This window comes from Gallinula chloropus (assembly GCF_964237585.1).
Source record: "Gallinula chloropus genome assembly, chromosome: 27".
In the NCBI taxonomy this organism is placed as follows: domain Eukaryota; kingdom Metazoa; phylum Chordata; class Aves; order Gruiformes; family Rallidae; genus Gallinula; species Gallinula chloropus.
In genome coordinates, this window is record NC_140112.1 from 2,331,313 (window position 1) to 2,357,273 (window position 25,961).

A 25,961-nucleotide genomic window follows, 5' to 3' on the forward strand; every position below is an offset into this window, starting at 1 on the left:
GACCCCAGCCCTTGACCCCCGGGATTCTGCCCCGTAACCCCTCCCCTCGCGTGACCCGGTGACCCCTCCGCTCCCCGTGACCCCTCCCCGTGACCTCTCCCCGTGACCCCTCCGCTCATGTGCCCCTCCCCGTGACCTCTCCCCGTGACCCCTCCCCGTGACCCCTCCCCATGACCCCTCCCCTCATGTTCCCCTCCCCGTGATCCCTCCCCGTGACCCCACCGCTCCCCGTCACCCCTCCCCGTACCCCCTCCCCGTGCCCCCTCCCCGTGCCCCCTCCCCTCCTGTGCCCCTCCCCGTGACCCCTTCGCTCCCCGTGACCCCTCCCCTCATGTTCCCCTCCCCGTGACCCCTCCCGTGCCCTCTCCCCTCCCAGTGCCCCCTCCCTTCCCCGTGATCCCTCCCCGTGACCCCTCCCGTTACCCCTCCCCTCCCCGTGACCCCTCCCCGTGACCCCTCCCGTTACCCCTCCCCTCATGTTCCCCTCCCCGTGACCCCTCCCTTCCCCGTGACCCCTCCCCTCCCCGTCACCCCTCCCCTCCCCGTCACCCCTCCCGTGACCCCTCCCCTCCCCGTGACCCCTCCCGTGACCCCTCCCCTCCTGTGCCCCTCCCCGTGACCCCTCCCCGTGACCCCTCCCCGCGCCCTCTCCCGGCCCCGCCCCTTTCCCCCTCTCCCCTCTCTGCTCCCTCCCGCCGCCGCCAGGGGGCGCCGCGCCGCCGCCGCGCCCGCCCGTCCCTCCCTCCGCCGCCGCCACCACCGTACGGCCTCACTTGCCCGGCGGGTGCGCGCTGACGTCACGCGCGCTGACGCCACGCCGGGACCGCCTCCCCCCGCCCGTCCCGCCCCCCCCCTTCCCCCGGCGCCCAGCGCGGCGGCCGCAGTCCCCGCCGCAGCGCGTCACGGGCCGCCGGGACCGGAGTCCCGAGTCCAGCCGAGCCCCACCGGGCGCTGCCGCCTGCCCGCCGCGGGCCGCCTCCGCCTGCTCCTCCTCAGGATGTCGGCGCCGGAGCCCGCCGGTGGCGAGGAGGTGAAGCAGGCCAAGGAGGTGGAGGACGCCGAGAAGTACTCCTTCATGGCCACCGTCACCAAGGCCCCCAAGAAGGTGCCGGTACCGCGGCGGTCGGCCCGGCCCGGCGCCGGGGGGATGCTGGGAAGGCAGGAGGGAGCTGCTCCGGTTTGAGCGGGATGGGGCGACCGGGGAGGGGGGGGGGGGGTGTTGGTCAGTGGGGAGAGGGAGGTCGGTACCGGGCTGGAGGGGCTGGTACCGGCGGGGTGGGGGATGCTGGCCCGGTTTGGGGTGGAATAGAGAGGGCCCAGGTCTGTGCCTGGTCTATGGCCCGGCCCGGCTGGGGATGGGGCAGGGACCGGGGGTGCCCGGTTCCTGGGGGGACGGGGGTGCCCCCGGGGGAGGCCACGGGCAGGTGAGGTCGGGGGAGCGGCTGTGGGGACGCGGGGGAGCGGGGCCGTGGCAGGGACCCGTTAAACAGGCCGAGAGGGCACCCTGCTGCCGGTCCCTTGGAAGGGTGACAGGAGGAAGCTGGGGGTGCTGATCTCTTTCTGGGGCGAGGGGGCCGTGCGGGGGCGGGTTGGGAGCATGTTTGGCCTCAGGGAGCTCTCCCGAGTCACCTCTTTACCCCTCTCATCCCTGAAGACCTCGCAGGAGCTCCTGAGATCTCCTGGTGCTGCACCCCACGGTGCTTGTGTCACCCTTTTGGGGTGCGTGGCTGGCTGTGGAGGGGCACAGGACCCCCACTGCCTGGGGTAACCGCCTCTTAGATGGGTGAGCACACACAGACCGGCCTTTCTAGCCTGAGGTGGACCCGCCGGGCTCGGTAACGGTGCCGCCGAAGTCCTGGTTGTACCAGCGAGGTGGGTTTATGCCCCTGAATGCCACACGGATCCAGGGAGCTGTGGCTGGAGGTCCTGGCTGTGCTGAGCATCATGTTCTCTCCGGGGCTGCAGCTGCCTGGTTCTGTGCTGGAAGGAGCAGCAGAGCAGTCGCCCTTCTCTTGGGGGAATGGGTCTCTCACCTGCTCCGGGCAGGATTAGGGCAGCATCCAGCCTTCCTGGGGGTGCTGCCGTTGAGGGGCTGTGATCAAGGCATGGCTCCTTACCCAGGTGCAGGGGGCTGGCGTCTCTTTCCTGCACCCTGACCTTGTTTATCCGGGCTGTGGATGTAGCCTGGAGGCAGGAGCGGAGGAATGTGGAGCTGGGATCTGCCTCTTCCAGCACCGGCTCAAACTTGGGGATTGTTTTTCCCTTTTCATTACCCTCGTCTTTCTCAAAGCTGGACAGCCCGAGCTGTGAGGGGAGAGCAAACTGCTGCTCCTGAGAGATCCCTCAGGGCCAAAACATGGTGTAAAACAGAGTGTGGTGTATGTGTAGGGGGGAATCAGTCCTGCATCCTCAGAGGTGAAGTTCCTTTGCATCTCATGGGGGTAGGGGGTGTTGTATCCCCCTCAGGTTTTTGCACAGCCACACTCAGAGGCTGCTGCAGCCTCTCCTGGCATGGGTGAGGATATTAAAGGTGCCCAGAGCAACACAAGACATTTGAGGCTGATACCATCAGCAGCCAGCAGAGATCTTGGGGAGCGTTGTGATGCGGCTGAGGTCAAGGAACAAAATGCTTTGGGCCGCTCTTCTCCCTGCCTGGCTGGTTACCGCAAATAGCGCTCGGTAATAGCGGAGGCGTTGGCAGGAGGATAAAAGGACGAGGAAGGGAGAATTGCCCTCCTGAGATAAGATACTGAGTGTCCCCAGCTCAGATGCCTTCGAAGCAGGATCGCAATTAAGCCATTAAAACCCATTTCTGTTTCCACGCCAGTCGAGGTGACTTTTGTGCTCGCTGCCCCCAGAGCTCCCAGCTCGTCCAGCAGAGATGATGGTGGAGAGATGATTTACCAGTGTGGAGGCAGGGGAAATCCCTGGGTTTTTAGGCTCCTTGAACTTTGCCGATGCAGTTGGCATCAGGGGTTTGGGGATGGGGAGGGTGGGAAGGTGGCCAAGCTTGGTGTGGGTTCCATCTCCTCCGTGTGACCTGTCCCTGAACTGCATTTCAACAAGGAGCCTTAACTCGTGCTGGCACTTGGGGAAAGTGCCTGGGTGAGCCCACCAGCATTCTGTACCCAGCTCGGAGCTGGGGAAGCATCTTGGCTGTAGCTGGAGGCACGTTGGTGTCCTCTTTGCTGTTGACAGGCTGTGGTGGGGGGCACCCAAAGCGACCTGAGCTGTGCAGCCAGCCTGGGGCATCGCTGTCATCTTTGTTTCCTCTCTTGTCAGCGACTTGTTTAAGGTGAAAAAGTGAAACAGCGGGAGGTAAGAGATTAAGAGATTAAATATCATCGACTCTGGATTGAAGTGGGAGGCGATGCAGTTGGGGCGAATGGAGCTGTAGCCTCCCCACAGAAATGGAGCAGTTTTCTCCTGGGGCCTGGGGTCTCCTGGCCCTGCTGAAGCTCCTTTTTTTCACTGCAGTTTATAAGAAATTGGGCTGTCAGCAAAATAACCCCAGTTCGGGTCAGAGTGAGGTGGTTGTTGGGCGGGGAGCGGTGCTGAGCTTTCTGCTGTCTCTGGTGCGTGCTGGGGAGGGGGCTTGGAAACCCTGAGGCTTGTGGCTCCCCTGGGCTGAGCGAAGACGGGATGAAGGGAGAGCTCAAGGGCACAGGTTGTGCTCTTCCACATCCCACTGTGCCATCGCTGTTGTGTCTGGGCATCTGTTCTTCTGCCTCACTGGAGTCCGGAGGTGCCCTTGACAGCAGTTGCTTCCCTGAATCCCCTTCGACCGGAGCTGCAGGTGCCCCTGGAGCGGGCAGGACACGTCGCCGTGCTTGGGGGTGCATCCCCATTGCACCCTTGTCGCGTGGGGATCGCTGTCCGGTGGGTTCCTTCGCCTCTGGGCGCCGACAGACAGACAGACAGACACCCAGCGGACAGATCTGCTTACTCATGCAGCACACCTGGAGTCTGAAACGGGGCTGATGCCTCCAGTTTGCTCTCAGGGGGTGTTGGGGGGGGGTGAACCCCAGCGCACCCAGAAGCTGCCGAGTCCGTGTTTGGGTTGGTGCTGTGCGGCTGCCGGCGCCGGAGGGATCCCGCTGAGGCTGTGCGGCTGGGAATGCTAATGCACGGCGCTGCGGCTCTGCAGGGCTGGGGAGCGCCGGCTGGCTCCAGACCGGAGCAGGGGAAGGCTGGGAAGATGGGGACAGAACCCTTGGGGGGGTTGCTGTTCCCTTGGGGAGGGCTGGACACCTCCTGGGCATCGTCTCTGCTGCTGCTTTGTGCTGCTGCCTGCAGAGCCGCTCGCTGGCCCGAGTGGTGTCTGACCTTGCTGCAGTCTGCTGCTTCCCTGCCCTGCCCAGAGCCGGGATTTCTGCCCCATTTTTCCCTTTCCCGAGTCATCTCAGGTCCCTGCAGCTCTGCCAGCCTGGATGCTAACAAACCACCTTCCCCCTCGGTCTGTCAGGGGACGGGACTGTCCTTGTTTGTACCCACAGAGCTCCTGGAGCCGCTCTGGTTTCCTCTGTCTTTAATTTCATCCCTTAGACCGGCTGCTCATAAATCCTCCCCAGCCTTTGTGCGCTCGTCCAGGGCCGTGGCCACCACCTCCTCCCTGGTCCTTCAGCCAGCTGCCCTGCACCCGACTCTTCTTGCTTCCTTGCCCAAATCCTCTCCTCCTTTTCCTTTCTCCCTCTCTCCTCTCCTCTCCCTGCTGTTTTCCTTTCTCCTAAGGAGATGCCAGGGGTCAGGATGAGTCAACAGCTCATTCTGCATCCCTACTCTGTCTGGAGCACCTAGGATGGGTCTGGCCGTCCTCAGGGTGCTGGGAAGCCCTGAGGGGTGACGTGTTGCTGTGGTTAGATGTTCACAGGTTGAGCTGGTCATACCCTGACCCATGGCAAGGACAGACCATGAGGGTGTTTGGAACGGGGATGGTTTACCAGGGGCTGGGAGCAGGCAGGGCATGTTCAATGACAGCATCGTAATTCCTGCTGTTCAAAGTCACTCTTGGGTCCTGCTTGTGGCTTGTTGGAGGGTCTCAGTGGTGGCCAGAGGGGAGGCAGGTCCTCGTGAGCCAGTGCTCCTGCGAGGCCAGAAGATGCTTAGTTATGTTATTGACCTGGGAAGAGAGGAGATGCTGAGGGACACCACCCATCTTCACAAGGACTTGCCAGGGCGAATGCCTTTTGCTTCTCCCTTCTCCTGCAGTCCCAGTCTGGAGTCTGGCCTTTGGAGCTGGGAAAGGAGTCGGGTATTGATTCTCTGCTCTCTTGAGGAGCAGCTCTGGCCATCTTTTGATGGGGTGGGTGTGGGGACCACCCAGCTGAGCAGTGCTGGTTCTCCTGCGGGCCCCGCTGCGTTCGGGGGTGCCCAGCCTTCCCATGGGAACAGCAGGGTCTGGAGCACGGGAAGTCTGGTGGCAGCAACCCCTCGCTTTCCTTAGCCCTTTCCCGAAATGAGAGTCTATCTCTTGCTGGGCCCAGCCTACCACAATACTTTCTTTGGGACCCAAATGGTTTTCCCTTTGCTTTCCAGCCTGTGCAGGCGCTGGAGCTTGTTCCTCTGCTCTCTGCTAGAAGAGGTTGAAGGTGGGTTTTTTTGGGGGGGTGTTCCCTCTGGAAACCATCTTCTCAAGGCCAGGTTGGAGTGGGTCCTTTCAGATAACCAGCTGGCTTGGTGGCTGGGCTTTGCTGGTGATGATCCCTCCGTGCTGCTGGTCCGAGGAGTCGGCGAGTCGGCTTCATCCCGGGCGTGGGGCTCGGCGCAGGACTCAGCTGAAGAGATTTGCTCGTGCCTGGCTGTGCCTTTTATCGCCAGGAGCTTCCTGCGGGGCCCGACGTTGGCGTTTGCAGAGGGCTTGTTGCGTTTCCTGCTGAGCCCTTTGATCAGGGCTGCTTATCTGGGAACTCTGACTCACCTTCACTCAGGCAGATGGTGCTGACGTTTGAGGTGGCTGTCCCAGCACTTTGCTGCTGGTCCCCGTGGGGCTGCAGAGGACCTTGTGCAGAGTGTGACCCCCCCCCTGCTTCTTTCTCGATGGGGCTGCGGGTTGGATCAACGTGGGGCTGATGTAAGAGGTGTGGGGTGTCCCACCAAGGAGGAGCATCTCGTTGCCATCTCAGCACTTTGTCAAAGCCCTGGGGACTTGGTCACCCTCAGCAGCACCTGAATCTGCTCTCTACTGTACCCCATGAACCTTGGGGAAGCATCTCCATGTGCTTCCCCCGGTGTGGTTATCCCTTGGTGGGGCACGACACAGGGAACGGGCACGCAGGGACATCTTGGTCTGTGGTCTGAAGGGAAAAGTGCCACTTGGGGTGTTTTTTGGAGCAGCCAATCTCCCCCCATGGGCTCCCTGCCCCTGAGGAAGCGGGATGCGGAAGCTGGGGCTATTCATGCCTTCAGCAGGCTGCCCCGGGTGCCCTGTCGCACTGGGGCTGCTTGAACTGTGAATTTTAATTACACTTTGGGATCAATACGGTGGCCTTGGTAACGAGCTTATTGCTGCTGCAGAATCTGTTTACTTCAGGTTGGTGACAGCCAAAGAACTTAGGTGGCCGAGGACATGATGTTCCAGCTCTTCAAACAGGCTGCATTGTAATTCGGGTGAGGCTCCCGCGGCCCTGGGAGGTGGGTACAGCTTCCCCTTGGCTCGCTCCTGAGGACCTGGAGTTCGTTGGCAGGACAGAGGAGCCGCCTTCCTTCAGGAGCCGGGATTTGGGTGGGGATTGTGGGAGCCTGGTTTATCTGCGAGGCGTGGGTGGAGGGTAGAGCTCCTTCCAGCCTTTTGCAGGGGGAGAGAGGAGGTAGGAAACCTGGAGAGGAGGCTCCTCGGGGCTCTGCCTTGCTGAAATTCATGTTTGGGTTTCCTCCTTCCACTTGGCACGTGGTGAGGTTCAACCTGTGCCTGCTGTTTGGTGTCTCCCCTCCTTCCACCTCCCTGCAGGGAGCCCTGAATATGGCACATTCTTGCACTGCAGGGAGAGGCTTGCATCCAACCTGGCCGTGTTTTGGAGTGAGAACATCTGGCCCATCCCTGTTGACCTTGGAACCTGTGTCTCCCTACGTTAACCAACCCCTTCTCCAAATACTCCTTGAGCTCGCTGTCCACATGAAGAGGTCGAGTCTTATTCCTCCTGCCCCATGAAAGGGGCTTGATCGTGTCGCCCCCCGAGCCTCACCTGCTGTGTTGGTCTCTTGGGGGGCCAGGAGAGGTCTTGACATGCTCTGCTTCTCTGAGCCACTTCTGGGGGAGAGAAGAAGGTGTGGAGGGGCACTCAGGGTGACTCCTTCCCTCCTTCCTTCCCTGAAAGGTGGGGGCTGCTGTAGTGTTACGGAGGAGAGGTTTGGGGGTTCAGTCTGGTGCTTTTTGTGGCTGACCCCAGAGCTGTGCGTGGAGCTGAACGTGCTGCTGAGCATCCCCTCGCCCTGGGTGTAAGGGGGCTCCTGCTTCATTTAAACATCAATGCTGAGTGAAGCTGGTTCCCCATCAGCTGTGACACACCAAGACGTTCCTACAGGCTCCCAGCCCCGAGGAGCCCGTTAGTCCTCTGTTCGCCCCGCGAATGACGTAACCCCCAGCTCTGCCCCTGCTCCCAGCAGAGTAACTCTGATTAATCCCAACCACCCCGTTGCCTGAAGCCTGAGGGTGCCACAGGGCTGGGTGGGCACCACAGAGGAATCCATAGGTGAAAAAAGTCCAGGGTGTCTTTAACCAGATAAAACTTGTCCACTGTGGGATGTGACATTTGTCTGTCCGAGTTGCTGGGCTGGGTTTGTGGGCTTAACCCCTGAAAGGTGGTGGGAGGTCACTGTCCCCAAGGATCCCAGGTATGGGACTTTCGCTGTTCTTGCCATGAAGGAGATACCCTGCTGAATTAAAGCCAGGAGCAAGCCTTTGCCTCAATTCCTGGAGTCCAAGGACTAAATGCCTTATCTGCTGGTGGGGAGCTTTCCCTCTGCTCGTGCACCTTTGACCTCAAGGTGTTTAGAAGGCAGGAGTTATTCCCAGTTACTATTTAACAGCTGGGCACTCAGAATCACATTTATTTTAGCTAATCCTGCCTTCTGTTTATTTTTCCTTTAAGTAGCATTTACAGTGATTCCCTTGATGACTGAAATCTCGTGGTAGTTTCCAGCCTATTAACCTTTGGAATGGACTCATTTCTTTCCTGGTGCTGCTGCTTCTCTGCCAAGCTTTGGGATTTGTGTGAAAGTCCTTAATTCTCCTCTTGTACTCAGGGAAACTTGGTTCTTCTCCCCGCCCCCCACTCCCTGGCCCCCCTCTGGTGCTTTACTCAACCAGCCCTTCTCTGCCCATGAAGGATGGAGGTTGGTATCAGGGTTTGGCTGGTTTACTTTGCCAGGACCTCAGTGCACTTTATTTCCTTGTCTGTAATGGTGTAAAGGTTTCCAGGCAGAGAGCTGGCTGTGCCAGGCAGGTCCCTACCTTCCCAGAGAGACAAACCTGCCCCATGAACCTTCTGGGGAGCAGAGGAGCAGATGCTGAGTTCAGCACTGTTTGTGTTTCCATCTGCTCTGGTCCCAGCGAAGCACTTGGAGGTTTCCTCTAAAGGTTTGGGGTGGGGGAGTCACAGAATCACAAGGTTGGAAAAGATTGAGTCCAACTGTCCCTGTCCTGTGCTGACCCAGATCCCTCAGCACCTCATCTCCCCTCTGTTAAACACCCCCAGGGGTGGGGACTCAGCCCCCTCCCTGGGCAGCCTGTGCCAGGCCCTGACAACTCTGCCAGGGAAGAACTTTTCCCTCCATCTGCTCTGACCCTGCCCTGGGGCAGCTTGAGCCCATTGCCCCTTGTCCCATCTCCTGTCCCCTGGCTGAAGAGACCATCGCCCACCTCTCTGCACCCTCCTGGCAGGGCAGGGGAGGGGTGAGAAGGTCTCCCCTCAGCCTCCTCTTCTCCAGGCTCAACACCCCCAGCTCCCTCAGCTGCTCCTCAGAGGATTTGCCCTCCAGCCCCTTCCCCAGCCTGGTTGCCCTTCTCTGGACTCGCTCCAGGACCTCCATGTCCTTCTGATGGTGAGGAGCCCAGAACTGGACTGTCTGGAGGAACTGCTCCCATTGCAAAGACCACACCTGGGCCAGAAGCAGGTCTTGTTCCTACATTTAACTTCCCTAACTGGTGCTGTGCTGTTCCTAGCTCTTCCCAGGGCACTTGGTACTCACTGGAGGATCAGAAGATGCCTGCTGTGGCTGCTGGCCCTCTCCTGCAGCATCCCTGCAGCGTGGTGGGGCTGGAGCCATGGGCATGGCCAATGCAAACCCCTTCCTGGCCTCGTGCTCTGGCTGGGGTGTCTTCTGCTGCTGAGCAGATTGGAGGTGGCAGTGTGGTTGTCCCAAGAGCCTCGGGTGAACTCTGGTCACCTGGGTGTTTACTGGGTGCTTGGCCAGAGCACGGAGGTGGGAAAACCAGGGTGGTTTATGAGTCACCTAACCAAATCCACCTCAAAACCCTCCCTTGTGTGTGGTTTGGGGCTGAGGACGATGCGTGGTTGGGGTGGGAGCCTTATGGATCCTGATACTCCCATCCTTCTGCTCCAAGTACCTGATTTTTCCTCTCCTTCAGTGCTTTTGGGATGCCACAGGCCAGGAATACCCCTCTGGGGCTGTGTGACCTCACTGGAGAGGAACTGTAAAACCGTGTCTTGCCTTGCTGATTTCCACCCTAAAAAGATGTGTGTCCTGTCACGTGGCAGAGTGGGAGCTGCACCCCCTGTGCTGGGGTGGTTTCCCTGTCCCTTGTGCAGACACTGTCCTGGGGAGCAGGAGCTTGGCTCTCCCAGCCTGGCAGCAGGGCAGAGGGGCTCTGAGGACAGCAGCAGCCAAGTCCTCTAAACAAACTGGGCACCCTGGCCACAGCAGGACTGCTGCCAACCCCGGGGCCAGCACAGGGGAGAGAGACTGGGAACCTGCATCCAGTGGTTCCTGGTCCCAAGGGCGATGAAAGGGGCTTTGGGTGGCTTTGGGGATTAGCTCTTTTCCCCTGGTCAGGAAGTGTGGGGTCCCTGCCAGGATCCGGGTGGTTGCAGGAGCAGAGCCTGGAAGAGTGCTGTCCCCTTTCTGGGGAGCTGGCACCAGCAAAGCTGCTGCTGGGCAATGTGTGACCTAGAATGGAAGCCCAGGCTCGTGCTGGTTGTTTTATTTCACTTTCCCTTCCGCTGGCTGAGGGGACCTCAGCCCCTGGGGTGCCTCTACCCTCCCTCACTGCCGGGTTGCTTGGCTGTGCCGACTCGCCCTGCCAGTGAGGGGTTGAAATCACTCGTCCTTCAGAGACCCTGAACTGCTTGGACCCGGCTCCCCATGAGAAACCAACTGCAGCTCCTGGGGGGGGGAATGTTCCTCTGCAGCTAATGAAGCTTTGGTGTGTGGAACCCGGGTGCCTGCAGGTGCCCCTCTCTGGCTCTGCTGCATCTCAGCCCTGGTACAACTGATCATGGTGGGGCTGGTGACAGGGATGAGTGTGGGTTGGAGCTGTAAAACGTTTCTAGGTTGGCTGAATTTCCAGGAGTGACTGAGCACCGATGGACTCCATCAGCAGAGGGATGGCAGCAGGGACAGGGAGGGGATTGTCCCTCTCTGCTCTGCCCTCGTGAGGCCCCAGCTGGAGTCCTGTGTCCAGAGCTGGGGCCCCAGGACAAGAAAGATGTGGGACTGTTGGAGAGGGGTCAGAGGAGCCACGGAGATGCTCAGAGGGCTGGAGCAGCTCCCCTATGGAGAGAGGCTGAGGGAGCTGGGCTGGTTCAGCCTGGAGAAGAGAAGGTTGTGGGGGGACCTCACTGCAGCCTGCCAGTCCCTGAAGGGAGCAGAGGAACAGGAGGGGAATGGGCTTGTTAAAGGGCAGAGACTGGCAGGACAAGGGGGATGGATTAAAATTAAAGGAAGGAAGGTTTAGATTAGATATTAGGGGGAGGTTTGTTACAGTGAGAGTGGTGAGGGGCTGGAAGAGGCTGCCCAGAGAGGGGGTGGGTGCCCCATCCCTGGGGGTGTTCAAGGCCAGGTTGGCTGGGGCCCTGGGCAACCTTGTGTAGCTCCAGGCCTGGAGGGTGGTGGCCCTGCCTGTGGCAGGGGGTTGGAGCTCTGTGACCCTTGGGGTCCCTTCCAACCCAGACCAGTCTGGGATTCTAAGATTCTATGAGCTCCCAGGGCACATCAATGCTGGGTGCCCTCCCAGCCTCTGCCAGGGAGATTTTGTGGGGGAGAGGAGATTAAATAAGGGGACTTGGCTGCCTGGAGTAGTTCTGAGCTCTGCTGCTGCCTTTCTGTCGTCAAAGGAAAGGTCCCAGGACCCCAGATCCTTTGGGCTTTCTCCTGGGAAGGCAGAAGTGGGTCACAGAGGCCTCTTTGCTTTCGGGGGGGTTTTGTTGCAGCAGGAACGTGCTCTGCTCTGGTTTTGCTGTTTCTCCCTGGGTGACTGTGCTGTGGCGTCACGTCCACGGATGTGGTGGAGGAATCTTAGAGGAGGCTGGAGGGGTTTAGGTGGTTTGCTGCTTCCTTCTCACCTTGGGTGATGTGCAGAACGTGCTCCCTGCCCCTCCCCAGGTACTCGAGGGCAGAAGAGGGTGTAAGGGCATTTCTTTTACTGTGGATGTGCCAGCACTTTTATGTCCCTGATGACAAACAATCACTTAGAAAAGGTTGATAGAGCTGCTGGTGGTGAGACAGGAGCCTGGAGTCGCTCCCCAGCATGAGTCCTTTCCTTCACAGAGCTGCACCTTGTGAACAGGGTCAGCGTGCAGCCCCTGGGGATGGCTGTGAGCTGGTGGATGCTTTCCAAATCCTCCTCCTCCTCCTCCTCTTCCTTCCGCACCCTGCTCTGCCTCTGTCCCCCGGGGCTGCACGGGGTGGAATCAGAGATGTGGAACAAGGCAAAGGGACTTGAGGATCCTCTGGAGCCTTTCTGGGCATGGCAAGAGTTTGAAAATTCAACGCTGGGTTGTGTGGTGTGAGAAGGACGTGCCTGGCTCATCTGTGCCCGAGGTAAATCCAGCTGGATTTACAAAGCCCTCCGCAGCTCAGAGACAGGGGGTGGGACTTCTCTTGCTCTGTAAGCTCAAAACTCTGCTCTCTAGCCTGGGCTGCTGGGGAAATAACCACAGGATGAAGCGTGGAGGATGGCACACCCAGCCCGCGGTCACGAGCTGCTGGTGCGGTTCGGTGGTAGCAGGCAGGACCTGGGATCTGTTTGTCCTTCCTGTGTTGTAATGATTAAACAAAGGAGGTTGGATGTGCCACCGGGCACGTGTGCTGCTGGGTTCAGGACTGGATGTGGATTGGCACCTTGTAGTGCAGGGAGTGGCCTGGTGAGGCTGGTTGTTCAACTCCACGGTGGTTTTGGGAAGGAAAGTGGCTGCTGTTTCCTTCAGGGGAGCCCAGGGGTTCTGGCACCTCAGTTTTGAGATGCGATGCCACATCAGTGGGATCCTGGGCTCCATCAGCAGAGGGGTGGCAGCAGGGACAGGGAGGGGATTGTCCCTCTCTGCTCTGCCCTCGGGAGGCCCCAGCTGGAGTCCTGTGTCCAGAGCTGGGGCCCCAGGACAAGAAAGATGTGGTACTGTTGGAGAGGGGTCAGAGGAGCCACGAGGATGATCAGAGGGCTGGAGCAGCTCCCCTGTGAAGAAGGATGAGGGAGCTGGGCTGGTTCAGCCTGGAGAAGAGAAGGCTGTGGGGGGACCTCATTGTAGCCTTCCAGTCCCTGAAGGGAGCAGAGGAACAGGAGGGGAATCAGCTTGTTAAAGGGCAGAGACTGGCAGGACAAGGGGGATGGAGTGAAGCTGGAGGAAGGAGGGTTTAGATTAGATATTAGGGGGAAGTTTTTTACAGAGAGAGTGGTGAGGGGCTGGAAGGGGCTGCCCAGAGAGGGGGTGGGTGCCCCATCCCTGGGGGTGTTCAAGGCCAGGTTGGCTGGGGCCCTGGGATTCTGTGATTCTACCATCAGCAAGGTTGATGCTTCCTCACCTCCAGCTCAGCCAGACTTGCCACTGGAGGGATGGTTTGAGCTGAGAACCAGTGGCTGTTGTTGGGAAGTGTGGGGTCTGCGTGGGAATGGTCACACCAAGTTCTGCAAGGGGAGAAAATGTACTCCTGGCTTGGCAGGTGTGACTGGGAGCGAGCAGCATTCAGCGTCGCTCTGGGAACACTTGGCAGGAGACCTCAGATCCTGGAGCTTCTTCCACAGAACATCTCCCAGAACCCCCTGTTTCACCAGGAGCTGCTCGCTTGGCACAGGGCTGCCCCAGGACCCCAGCCCTGTCTCCTCCTGTAAGGGGGCAGCGATGCTAAAACCCATCCTGGCTGTTTCAGTGAGGAGCAATCCTGCAGTGCTGTTTCACCTCCTTGGTCCTGAATCGCTGGGATGAAAAAAAATCCATTCCTTGCTCTTAAACCCCTGTGCCTCCACCCGGTTGGAAAAGCAGGATGCAGTCTGGGATGTGATTTATGACCGTGCTCTGTGCAACCAGACAGCCCCCGATCCCGGTTCCCTCTCGCCGCAGCCAGCCCGGTCTGACGCCGGCTGACTCTCCCCTGCCCAGGGATGCTGTTCATTCAGATTCCCATGGCAAGCTGAGGGATTAGGAGATTTTCTCTGGCCTCTTAATGCAGCCAGAGAGCCCCAGCACGGGGAGGGTAACGCAGTCAGCAGTGGGTTTGGTGGCTTTGCCTGACCGCAGCACCCGCCGCCCTCCCTCATCTTCCTCTCAGCTGGTTGCTGGACTCTGCTGGGCTGAGAGGAGGTTGGATGTGCCAAGGATTCTGTTCGATTCAGAAGCAACTGGTGATGTTTGATGATAATTTTAGACAGGGCAGATTTTGCTAAGCTGCAGAGTTCAGATGAGCTCTGGTAAAGCCACGGCGGGGATTACTGTGGTTAATTCAGCACTTGGGTCCTTCCGCGGTGATTTCCCCCTCTCCTTGAAGCCAAACCTCTCCCTCATTCCTAGAACTGCTGCTTCTCCTGAAAAGTGGGACTGTGCCTTGGAGCTGGCTCCACATCCCAGAGGGGATGATGGTGTCTGATAGACTCATTCACCATGGTGGTGTGGGGATGGTGGGGACCAGGGGAGCACAGCAGCCGTCCATCCCCACCCTCTCCTTCCCATCGCATCCCAAACAGGCTTTGCTCTGTGAGACTGTCCAGCCAGGACGTTTCACTCCAGGGAAGTCCCAGGTCCAGGGATGTCCTGGGGGCTGTAAGGAAGGACAGACACCCATCCAGAGCAGCAAAGCTGGGTTATCTGGGATTCTTTCCCCCTCCTGCGTTCACCTCTTCCCTAGAAACCTTTCCCTGAGATGGAGAAAATTCCTCAGCTAACACTTTAAGCTGTTTTAATGCCAGCAGCTGTTTTATGGGGTGTGTTTACACCCTCTGGTTTGGTGAGCTGCCAGGGGAAGAGATGGGAGCAAAGGGATGGAAATCTTGCTGTGCTGAAATCCCTGATTTCCCCCACCTCCCCTCCCTGGAAATGCCTGTGAAGGATACACCAGCACAGAGGTGCCACAAACCTTTCCTGGGCAGTCTGGGGAAGATTGATCCAGGCAAAAGACCTTGAACAAATTCCAGCAATCTCATTCCTTGGTTGGGAAACCACTGTGCCTGCCAACTGCTGCTCCACGCCCCGAGGACACTGCTGTTACCTGCCTCGTGCCGCTCGCCCTTTCTGCGTGCCCCGGTGCCAGCTCTCCCAGCTCGGGGTTTCGGTGCCCTCTGGTTCCCTCCCCTGCACCAAACACCCTCAGCCAGTTGCCAAACCAAACCTTAAACTCCATGGGGCATTCCCATTCCTTCACCTAACGCCCATTCATGAGCTTTGAGTCAGGACCTCATGGTGTCTGCTGGGAAGTCGGCTCTGGGAGGCTGATACCAGCAGCGTATCCAGTGTGGAGGAACCTTTTTAGCAGCAGCAGCACCCATGGAAACCCCCCAGGACACATGCCCGAGTGTGATGTGGATTCCTGGGGGGGATGCTGGTGTCACCTCCATCACCCCACATCACCCCAAGTGTCTTCCCTTGGACTGAGCAGTGGGATTCATCTCCATTTCCCCCTCCTGAGCAGAATGCCACGGCTGCTTTTGGCCCATCGGCTGGGTTTCCCCAGGAACCCTGGCTCCCTTTCATAGCCCAAATAACCACCCTGGTGCTGTGGACACCCCAGACTATGCAGATTCCTCTTTTCTGGGATGGATCATCTCAACTAAATAGTTTCATCAGTCCCCCCTTAAAGGCCATTCCCCACATCAAAGCTTTTGGGGAGCTTTGGGGATGGTTGTGGCATGGAAAACCCATCCTTGAAGCCTCTGTGGCCTGTCTCTCTCCATCAGCTTGATTTCTTCAGGACTCTTCTTGAAGTCTCCTGGGTCTGTGGGGGATGCTTTGTTAATCCCACTCCCTGTCATGACGTCTCATCCCTGTTAAGTGGCAAAATTAAATCCTGCAGTGAGGATCAGAGGGAAGAGGCTGTGCTGGGGCTCTTTGTCAGGGTCTCCTGCGTGGTGGCATGCTGGGGAGGGGGTCATTGGCCTGGTTTCACTGGTGCTCTTCCTAATTCCCTTTCATCTCCACCATCTTTCTCTGGCAGAAAGCAGCCATAAGGCTTTTTGCTGGCTGGTCATGCAGGATGAGTGCAGCAGCTGAGCAGTGTGGGGTTATTTTCCCCCTCTTTTCAGCCCAATGTGCTTGAATTTGATGAGCTGGTGGTAGGTGCTGGAGTCTTGAGTTGCCTCTGGCCTGGAGAGGAAGGAGGGGCGGTGGTTTTGGGGCTTCTCTTACAATGGAAACATCTGTAATGCAGCAGAGACTGAAAGCCAATGCAATGTCAACTACTTCTTGTTGAAACGTTCTCTCTTGTTGAGTTCTCCCTCCCGCCCCCCCCTGCTCTTAAGAGTTGATTTTGGAAGGATGCGCCGTGTTTTTAACCTGTGGGATGCTCTCTGCTCCTGGGGAAGGACCTGGAAGCACCAGTGGATCTGAGGGGCTGCTGGGACCATGCCAGCTCTTGCTGCTGTGCTGTTGGGCAGAAATCCTTTGGGATTGCTTGGGACAGGGTCCTGTTGGAGCTGGGTTTGTCCAGAGGGCTGCAGGGTATTTGTGTTCTGTGAGCAGCCTGACTTCCTTGGAGGAGCTTCAGAGATGGGCTGAAGGGGATGTTCTCAGCCTGGTTGGGTGCTTTTGTCTTCTGCCTTCAGGCATTTGGTGTAAAAATCTGCTTTAAACTCCCTGCAATGGGGGTGATCAGGCAGATCAGAGGTTCAGCTTTCAGTCCCTGCAGCCACAGATCAGTTCCTTGGTGTATTTGTTTCTGCGACTGCAGCAGTCAAGAGGGCCTGAAGGGAGCTCCAGGCTGGGAGGATGATGTGCCCTAAGGAGTGTTTGCTGACTTGGCACTTCTCTTTGCTCTTCCAGCAAATCCAATTTGCAGATGACATGCAGGAGTTCTCCAAGTTCCCCACGAAGACGGGCCGCCGGTCCCTGTCCCGCTCCATCTCACAGTCTTCCACCGACAGCTACAGCTCTGGTAAGTGCCAGGCTCCCTCTCCAGACATGGATTTCTCCCAAATCCAGCCCTGGTGCTGCAGTGAACACGCTGCTTGTGCCACGTGTCGGGATGCTCCACGCTGCTGTGTGTACTCAGGTGTGATCCAGTAGCTTCAGGCTTGGAGGTTGGTGGCCCTGCCTGTGGCAGGGGGGTTGGAGCTCTGTGATCCTTGGGGTCCCTTTCAACCCAGACCATTCTATGCTTCTATGTAATAGGGATAATTCTGGGGGTTCCTGAAGCTCAGGCATCGATTAGTGGTTGACAATCCCTGATGTTCTGGGCTGTTTTAGGGAGCAAGAGTGCAAAATTCCTGCTGGATATCTGCTTCCCTTGGGGGAGCTGTAGTATGAACTGTGCATGAGGGAGCTGGGAAGCAAAACAGGGCAGAAACCTGGGATGTCCTGGGGTAACGTGTGTTCCTCCCCTGGCTTTAGCTGCCTCCTACACGGACAGCTCTGATGATGAAGTGTCTCCTCGGGAGAAGCAACAAACCAACTCCAAAGGCAGCAGCAACTTCTGCGTGAAGAACATCAAGCAGGCAGAGTTCGGGCGTCGGGAGATCGAGATCGCTGAACAAGGTACAAGCAGAGCAGGGGGGGTTGTGGGGCTTGGTGGGAACCAGGAGCTGAGCCAGGCCAATTCCCACATGGATTCCCCCCAGTTCCTTCCATGGGGAAGAGCTGGAACGTTAACGATGCGTGACATCCGTGTTTTAATGGCAGCAGAGCTCTCGCTGGGTTTAATGTCCTGGTGGCTTTGGATGAGAGACCTCAGTGGGCAGGGATCTTGCTGGCTGTCCCCACCCCTTCCCTGGGGTGGTGGGAAGCTGAGTTAACTGTTTCTAGTGGGGTGATGGGGTAACTTTGCTTTCAGGCTCCTTTCAGACACGTGCTGCCAAAGCTGTAGAGGAGGAAGCTAATCCAGGCATGGTTAGAGCAGCTCTTCTGAGCGTGGCAGCACTTTGTCATCTTCTGTAGGTGCTTCTCCATGCTGTTCTGCTGCCCTTAGCTGGGGCCCATAGGGTGCCTCCCTTGGGCAGGGCCTGTCCCAGCCCTCTCTCGTTACGTGGTCAAGTGAGAAATGAGGCTGGTCTTTTGGTCCCATTTGGACAGATCTGCCCGACCAGGGGTGAGGAGTTTTCTCCCTGGCCGTGTAACAACGAGAGCAAAGACTGGGGCTGGATGTAGCCTGGGAGACCCTGGGAAGGAGAGGAGCTCTGGCAGAGAGGGGTGAGCCATTCCTGAGCCATCAATCATGTCCTGAGCCATCAATAAAACCCCTCCCTTCCTTTTGCAGACATGTCTGCTCTGATTTCGCTCAGGAAACGAGCTCAAGGGGAGAAGCCTTTGGCTGGAGCTAAAATCGTGGGCTGTACCCACATTACAGCGCAGACTGCGGTGAGTGGCTGCGGAGTCGGGGTGTCTGGGGGGAAGGTCTCTTAACGTTCCCCAGCTTTGGTGCCCAATTTGGTTCCCGTTTCTCTGGAAGCTCCTCACAGAGGTTCTGCTGCCCTGCTCTGCCCCAGGGTGCTGTTTGCTGGAGCCCATCTCTCTCTGTGCTGTGCGTGGGGCTCCCTGCCCATCGCTCACCCGCGCTGTCCCGCAGGTGCTGATCGAGACGCTGTGCGCGCTGGGAGCGCAGTGCCGCTGGTCTGCCTGTAACATCTATTCCACCCAGAACGAAGTGGCAGCTGCTTTGGCAGAGGCTGGTGAGTATGAAACCCTTCCAGCCCCTCCTGGCACTGCAGCCTTGTCCCAAAGCTCTGGGTTTGAGGGGTGGTTTGAACCTGAGGTATCTTCTAGGGAAGGATAAAACAGGTCTAGTGCTGTTGGGGTCTGTGGTTTGAGCCCCGTGGGATCTCTCCTGATTGGGGCTTTTCCTGAGTTGGCCAAGTAGGGGAGAGCTCTGCCAAATTCGGCAGGTGCCAAGGACGCTCCTCTTCTTCTAGGTGTTGCTGTGTTTGCCTGGAAGGGGGAGTCGGAGGATGACTTCTGGTGGTGCATTGACCGCTGTGTTAACGTAGATGGCTGGCAGGCCAACATGGTAATGAGCCTTCTTCCAGCCCTTCCTCTTCCTCCGTGGAGCGGTCACTGGGTGCTCCTCACCCTTCCCTCCCTGGGGCTGTTCCTGGGAACCTGCTGGCTTCACAAAGGCCCTCTGAGACCCTGTTAAAGTGGGGGGGTTTTGGGAGCTGGTGTCCTGAGCAGGTCCAGCCCGATGGCGTGGGAACATCTGCCGGAGCTGCCAATGGGCCAAGAAACCACGGGACCTCTTTTCCCCCAGGGTCAGCCCTAAAGAGGCTACCCCAGCTGCTCCTCTCGTGACACAGATCCCAGCCACCCTCTCCCAAAGAATGAAGGGGTGTCTCTGCAGGGGACCTTTCCCCTGCTGAAAGCAGATGGCACCCCTCAGTGCCCTGATGCATGGTCCGGGATCGCTCGTGATGCAATAGCACGTGTCGGTGGGCAGTGACAGCTCCTGCAGCCTTTCCTCTCCACTGTTTGCTTTCAGGGCATGAATGTTGTGGCGTCCTTCTGATCTCAGCCTGTTTAGTTAGTGCTGCCTGTGGTCACGTTTCCAGGCTGCAGAGCAATAGCAGGGGCAGAAAACCCTGTTAGGATCCATCAGCTCCGCACAGGGGGTAAGAAATCCTCTGTGTTTTGGAGGAGACCCCGAGTTGCTGGCAACTAGGGGAACCCAGGAGTCCTGGCCCCAGGCCTCTGCCCAAACAGCCTTCCATCAGTGCCTGAAGATGCTCTCCATCTCTTCTCTTTCCCCTCCTGTCCCCCACGAGTGCTTTTCCCAGTGGAAGGCCTGACTGCTCCATGTTTTTCCTTGCCTGTTCTCCAGATCCTGGATGATGGTGGGGACCTGACCCATTGGGTTTATAAGAAATACCCCAATGTCTTCAAGAAGATCCGAGGGATTGTGGAGGAGAGCGTGACTGGTGTGCACAGGTAGGAGGTTTGGGAAGGCTGATCTGGAGATCTCTTACTGGGTTTCTGCTCTCTCCTCTGACCTGCCTCTGGCCTCTCCAGGCTGTACCAGCTCTCCAAGGCTGGGAAGCTGTGTGTCCCTGCCATGAATGTGAATGATTCTGTCACCAAACAGAAATTTGACAACCTGTATTGCTGCCGGGAGTCCATCCTGGACGGGTGAGTCTGACCCTGCTCCCCATCCCCCTTGTCACTCTCACACTGGTGGATGTGGCTCCAGCTGCTCTCCAGCAGAGCTCGGGCTCGTTGCTGCTTCGCCCTTGCCTTGTACTCACAGGACGTGGTTTTGGGGGCTGCCCAAGTGGTGTGTGCTTGACTAATCCCAACACAGGTCTCTCTCTGTCCCCCAGCCTGAAGAGGACCACGGATGTGATGTTTGGAGGGAAGCAAGTGGTGGTTTGTGGTTATGGGGAGGTGAGTTTCCTAAGTGATAGTCGGTGGAGCTGTGAGTCAGGCTCCCCCTCAAGCCATCCTTCCCCTGAGCTCAGCATCCCGCTTCTCCCCTCTGCAAACACCACCTGCCCTTGATGCAGGAGCAGCTCAGACCTGGTGAGCGATTTGCCAGGGGACTCTTAGCTAAAACCCACTGGGAGGCTGGGGAACAGAAGCATCAGGTTTCCCAGTTTGCCTGCAGATTAGCTGGGCTGCAAATACGGCAGTTGCTGGGAGCGCTGGCCTGAATTACAACTACCCATGGGTGCTCCCATCTGTTGTCCCTGGATCGGGTTCAGCATCCAGCCCGGCTGTCACCGAGCCTGTGACAGAGGAGGCAGAGGGACAGGCTGCAGCTCCTGCTGGATAATGTTCTGTCAGAGGGGAATCGGATCGTGAACTCGTAACCGATTCTGCCCTGGAAGAGCTGCAGAGCTGGGAGCTGACACCTTCCCTCCATCTGTGCACTGTCTGTGTGGGTGTTGATCTTCCCGCGCTGCGCAGGGCCTGGCAGGAGCTGCAGATGCTCTTCCCAGCAGGAAAATGCTTCCTGATTTATTCAGACACCGGTGGAGCCCGGCTCTGCTCGACCAAGAGCCTGTGCTGGCTCTAACCCAGGCGCTCTGGGCTGGCCTCTGCTGCTCCAGCTGGGGGTTGTGCTGGGAGTTGTAGTCCCCAGGGCATGTCCTGACTTTTTCCAGACTCCTTCAAAACAAGGGCGTCCTTCTCCTCTTACTGGTTTCCCCTTTGGATGGGGGTTGGAGTCCCAGTTTGCCCTGTCTGGCTGTTTTCAGCCGACCTGAGGTTGGAAGCTGGGTGAGAGGGGAGGGGGTGTCCCTGAGGGTGTTTCTTGCTGGTTGGAAATCAGGGCTGAATGTGGGGCCATGTGGGATAGCCAGGTGTCAGTGGGGGCCAGTGGTGTGGAGACTTGAGTTAAAACTTGGGAGGGGGATAGAGTCAGAGATGCTGTTACAGGAGCTGTGCCCTGCCCCATGCTGGCATGGGGAGCAAGGGGGAAGGGTCTGTCCCCTGGTTGGTGCAGGACAGCTCTGAATGCCAACCCCCCCTTTGGTTTAAAGTCAGGTTGAGGGGGTAAGTGGATGCTTGTCCAGAGTGGCTTTGATCTCCCCTTGGAGGAGAGCTTGGGCGATGCTCAGGGCTGCACAGGCAGCAAGTGCCTTGGGCTTGGAAAGCTCCTGCGAGCTGGTGGCTGTGCTGGTGGCCTGGGAGGGGTTCCACTCACCACGTATGTGACTGAGCTGCTCCTGGCAGTATGGATGAGCATCTCCCATGGGGCTGCTTTAGGGAGGGGATTGTCTGATTGCCTCACTCGAAGCATCCTGTGTTCAGCTTGACGCTGGTGCTTTGCCTTGGCAGGTGGGCAAGGGATGCTGTGCTGCTCTGAAAGCCCTGGGAGCCATCGTCTACGTCACGGAGATCGACCCCATCTGCGCTCTCCAAGCTTGGTAAGATGTTATGTCCTGCCTGGGAGCATCTCTCTGTCTGCCCTCTGGCCTGAGGGGCTGAAACCGAGCCAGGAGGATCAATGGCTCATCTGGGAGAATAAACATCTTGTTGGGATGTGATGGGAAGGGCTGGGGTGGCTTTTGGGGCTCAGGGGTACCAGGCAGTAGGCACCTGCACCAGCTGGCTCAGGAAGGATGCTTGAGGTCTGTGCAGGGCTGGCTGAATGCTCCACATGTCCCCCAGCTCCTCCAGCGTTCCTCAGCATGCATTTCATGCCACATCCCTTGCACCTCCCGTCCTCGTGCATCTGGTGTCCCCAGGGGTGTGGAGGGGACAGTGAGGACCCAGAACAGGGAGGGAACAGCCTTCTCCTCCTCACCATGGTCCCTCTCCCTCCCCCTTTATATTCTTTTTTTGCCAGCATGGATGGATTTCGGGTGGTGAAGCTGAGTGAAGTGATCCGTCAGGTGGATGTTGTCATCACCTGCACAGGTAGGGGTGGAGAAGGTCGTGGGTGAGCCCTGAGCAGGCTGAGGAGGAGAGGTCCTTCCCAGGCGGGGTGTCTCAAGGGCTCTGGGGGAGCTGGGGGTAGAAGCCGCTTCGCTGCCATGTGCTGCTGATTTTACAGGAGCCATAGCTGTGCTCTGACAAGAGCTTCCCCTCCCACCCCAGCCTCTTTGGCCACAGCCCTCCTCAGCTCCTGGGAGGAGGGACGTCACAGCCACGTGTCCCCAGAGGAATTTGGGGTCTCTTAGAGCCTAGTTAATTCCTGGCACCACAGATCAGCACTCAGCCCACACGTGTATCTGCTGTCACAGCTCTTGTCCTGGTTGCACTTCACCTGGTGTTGCCCTGAGCTGAGCTGGGAAGGGAGAAAGGGGGGAAGGGTTTTGTTTCCACTCCCTTGTGTTCATCTGCTCTCTCTCTCTCTGCAGGAAACAAGAACGTGGTGACCAGGGAACACCTGGATCGGATGAAGAACAGCTGCATCGTGTGCAACATGGGCCACTCCAACACCGAGATCGATGTGGTGAGTCTGCCCGCGGCCGCGGCGCCCGCGGCCTCCCCGCTGCCCTCCCACCGTGACTCCAGCCACCTCCTCCTCCTCCTCCTCTTCCTCCTCTTTGCAGACCAGCCTCCGGACCCCGGAGCTGACCTGGGAGCGGGTCCGTTCCCAAGTGGATCACGTCATCTGGCCGGACGGGAAGCGGGTGGTGCTGCTGGCCGAGGTGCGCTCGGAGCTGGGCTGCCGCGGGGCTTCGGGCCCCTCTCGGGACATCGCTGCGTGATGGAGCTTGGGACAGGGATTTAACCAGGTGGCAAGGCACAGGGACGTGTAGGAGGAGGTTCAGAGCTCAGGGAAAGGTTTCCCAATTGATGTCTTGTTGTTATTTCCCTTTCCTTGAGGCAGGGGAGCTCTCCTGTGCCCCGTGCAGCCACAGAGGGGCCATCTGGCTCCAATTCTTTTGGAGCCAGGAGCCATCCCTGTCACCCAAACGCCATCCACTTCTGGCTTCTGCAGCATTCCCCCACACAGCAAACTGGCCTCAGTTGCTCTGCTCTTCTCACTCGAGCTCTGCTGGCAGTAGGAAGGACCTCAGAGTCTTACAGCTAAGGGTTAGGGTGGAAACAGAGGCAGCATTTGGACACTCTGGTTGCGCAGACAGCCCTTGAGTCCCTGCGCTGTGGTTGCCCCCTTGCCCCAGGGAGGGGGGGAGAGGTGAATCCTGTCTCATTTGGCTCTGGGGGCAAGTTCAGCTCTCTGCAAACTCTTCCTGCTGTCTCCTAGGGCCGTCTTCTCAACCTGAGCTGCTCCACGGTTCCCACCTTCGTTCTCTCCATCACAGCCACCACTCAGGTCCGTACACTGCGGGGCTGGGGGGTGCTCTGGGGCCTTGGCATGAGCTGTGGGGTAGGGATGGTTTGGAAGAAGCTGGAGAAACACAGCTGGATGGGTCCTTGGGGTGGCACTGCTGCTGGAGATAGGGCAGCCACCGCATCCTGGCTGGGACCTGGGTAATGGTGGGAGCTCACTGCATTGGTTACATGAGCTGGGCTTGATGGCAGAGCTCCTGCTGCGCTGTTGCCTCTTCAGAGCTCCCCCAGCACGGGTTTAAGCCCTTTCAAAGCAAGGCTTAGTTTTGTCTTTGGGCTCTTTGACTTCTCCAGCACAATCCCCCTTGCTGGGGTGAGTTTCGGGCATCGGGGTGGAGCTTGGGGGTTAAAATCCACCCCAGCACCAGCTGGGCTGGGTGGACACAGCTTGTGCCTTGTCCTGGTTGTCATTACTCTGCCTTTCCAAAGAAAACATGGATTAGATTTGGCTCTGCAATCCGGTGCTGGCTGTGTGGGCACCCAGGCCCTGGCTGGCTGAGCCAGAGGGGGCTGGGGACTGCCAGCTCCAGGGAACTCCCTGGCCAAGCTGAAGGGGACCAGGGCTGTGTCTCATTCCTGGCTCCCAACTCCATGCTCTGGGGGGGATGCTGTTTCATTTCCACTGGCAGTGTGTTTTGGAGTGACACCGCCAGCTTCAAACCAGCGATCCCTATTTCCCTGCGACGTGGCAGCCATCTGGTTTAGGAGACTTGGAGCTGCTCCCCTCTCCTCCATCCTCCTGTTGAGTTTTCCCCTGGGCTGTGAAGCCCAGGTGCTTGCAGACTGGCTTGGTGGCATCTCATCTCCCACCCCTCTGGTCCTCTCCTGGTGTTGTAGAGGGAGACCCTTCCCAGAGAGGGATGTACTCAGAGGTGGAAGCCTTTCCTCCCAGGCATTTTTGGAAACGCTTGCCCCTTCTCTCTGGCTCCAAAGCCTTCCCACTGCTGCTGAGAGCTTTGTGCTGCTGTGGGTGTCCAGCGCTGCCCAGCATGGTGTCCATCCCTGAGTGTCCTGAGTTGTCCCCTGTGATCTCTGCAGGCTCTGGCTCTGATTGAGCTCTACAACGCTCCCGAGGGCCGTTACAAACAGGACGTGTACCTGCTGCCCAAGAAGATGGGTGAGTGGCTGGGACCCTGGGTGCTGGGTGCAGGGAGAGACTCAAACCTGTGCTGGACAAACCTGCCAGCGCAAGGATGAGCTCAGGGAAACCAGCAAATGGCACTGTTAAAATCATAGAAGGGTTGGAAGGGACCCCAAGGGTCACAGAGCTCCAACCACCCTACCACAGGCAGGGACACCAACCTCCAGCCTGGAGCTACACAAGGTTGTCCAGGGCCCCATCCAACCTGGCCTTGAACACCCCCAGGGATGGGTGGTTGGATTTAGTTTCCTCTGTACTCTGCAGCATGGCAGGCTCCCCTTGTCCTACCACCTTCCCACTCTGAGGCTTTTCACCTATCCCCCCGTGCCCTTTGGTGCACATCCAGCCCCACTCAGCACCAGGGCTTGGGCTCAGCTCTGCCGTAGGCTTTGCCTGAGGGTGACTCCTGCACCGAGTAACCAGGACAACCCAGCCAGACCCAGCGTGGTGCCCCAGCCTTTTGTCATGCCATGAGTCCATACAGCACCCCCCTGGCAGTGCTGTGGGGCACGAGCACCCCCGATCCCCTCTTTCCTCTCCCCCTTGCCCAGACGAGTACGTTGCCAGCTTGCACCTGCCTTCGTTCGACGCCCACCTGACAGAACTGACGGACGATCAGGCCAAATACCTGGGACTCAACAAAAACGGGCCTTTCAAACCCAATTACTACAGGTCAGTGCCACCCAGGGCTGGGGGCCACCATCAGCCCACCCAGCGGGTGCTGTGGGGGACATCTCCTTGTGCTGGGACAGGGTGGGCTCCCAGGAGCCACATCCCCAGGCACCTCACTGTGCCCTCCCTTCTCTCCTAGATACTGAGGACCATACCCATGAAGGACCAGACCACACAAGGCAACATTAGAGAGATTATTTTTAAAGATCATTTTATTTTGGTTTACCTTTTTTCTTTCTTTCTTTCTTTTTTTTTTTAACCGACAGAGAAACCCGTTTTTACATTTATCAGTGTGATTTTAAGGTCACTTTATTATTTTTTTCCCTCCCCCCCCTCAATTTCCCCCTTTTACATGATCACATCTCTGATCTTGGCAGACGACCTGGGATTTGCTTCCTGCTTTCACGTGGCTGAAGCCGCTGGTGGCTCCCAGCCCTGGCTCTTGGAGAGGGCTTCCCTTTCCCCCTGTGCCAAGGGTAGTTCATTCCTGCAGCTATGTTTTTATTTTGGTGGGTTTTCTTGGGGGTTTTATTTTTGTGGGGTGTTTTTTTTTTAAACCCCAACCTTTCCAGCCCTGGTTAGTCTCGGCCGGGATCCCTGCAGATACGGAGATGCTGTTCTACCTTATCTTCTATTCCTTTCTTTGTGTGGATTATCTGCAACTTCTAAATTGCCTTAAAGAGCCCAGATTTAGCTGCTAGACCAACGCTCCGAGCGCTGCGTGGGAGCAGAGTGGCGCCTGCTGGCCACCTCGCGAATGGGTGACTGTCCCCAAAACCCCAGCCAAGGTGACCTGGGTTTTGGTGGCTTCTGGCCCTGGTTTGGTG

General features: G+C 58.2%; 1 protein-coding gene across 1 annotated transcript; it reads left to right on the top strand.

Annotated features, from left to right (window-relative positions):
- Positions 1 to 890: 890 nt before the first annotated feature.
- AHCYL1 (adenosylhomocysteinase like 1) lies at positions 891 to 25,402 on the top strand. Its single transcript, XM_084276011.1, has 17 exons — positions 891 to 1,105; positions 16,419 to 16,530; positions 16,986 to 17,129; positions 17,848 to 17,948; positions 18,157 to 18,259; positions 18,500 to 18,594; positions 19,402 to 19,508; positions 19,590 to 19,706; positions 19,898 to 19,961; positions 21,357 to 21,445; positions 21,868 to 21,938; positions 22,382 to 22,476; positions 22,577 to 22,675; positions 23,236 to 23,304; positions 24,360 to 24,438; positions 25,014 to 25,134; positions 25,274 to 25,402. The coding sequence occupies exons 1-17, from the start codon at positions 998 to 1,000 to the stop codon at positions 25,278 to 25,280; spliced, it is 1,581 nt and encodes a 526-aa protein (XP_084132137.1). The 5' UTR covers positions 891 to 997; the 3' UTR covers positions 25,281 to 25,402.
- Positions 25,403 to 25,961: the final 559 nt, after the last annotated feature.

Coding starts and splice junctions, on each gene's coding strand:
- AHCYL1 (XM_084276011.1), top strand. CDS start 998: ATGTCGGCGCCGGAGCCCGCCGGTGGCGAGGAGGTGAAGCAGGCCAAG. Junction 16,531..16,985: donor CACCGACAGCTACAGCTCTG/GTAAGTGCCAGG, acceptor CCCTGGCTTTAG/CTGCCTCCTACACGGACAGC. Junction 18,260..18,499: donor AGCTGCTTTGGCAGAGGCTG/GTGAGTATGAAA, acceptor CTCTTCTTCTAG/GTGTTGCTGTGTTTGCCTGG.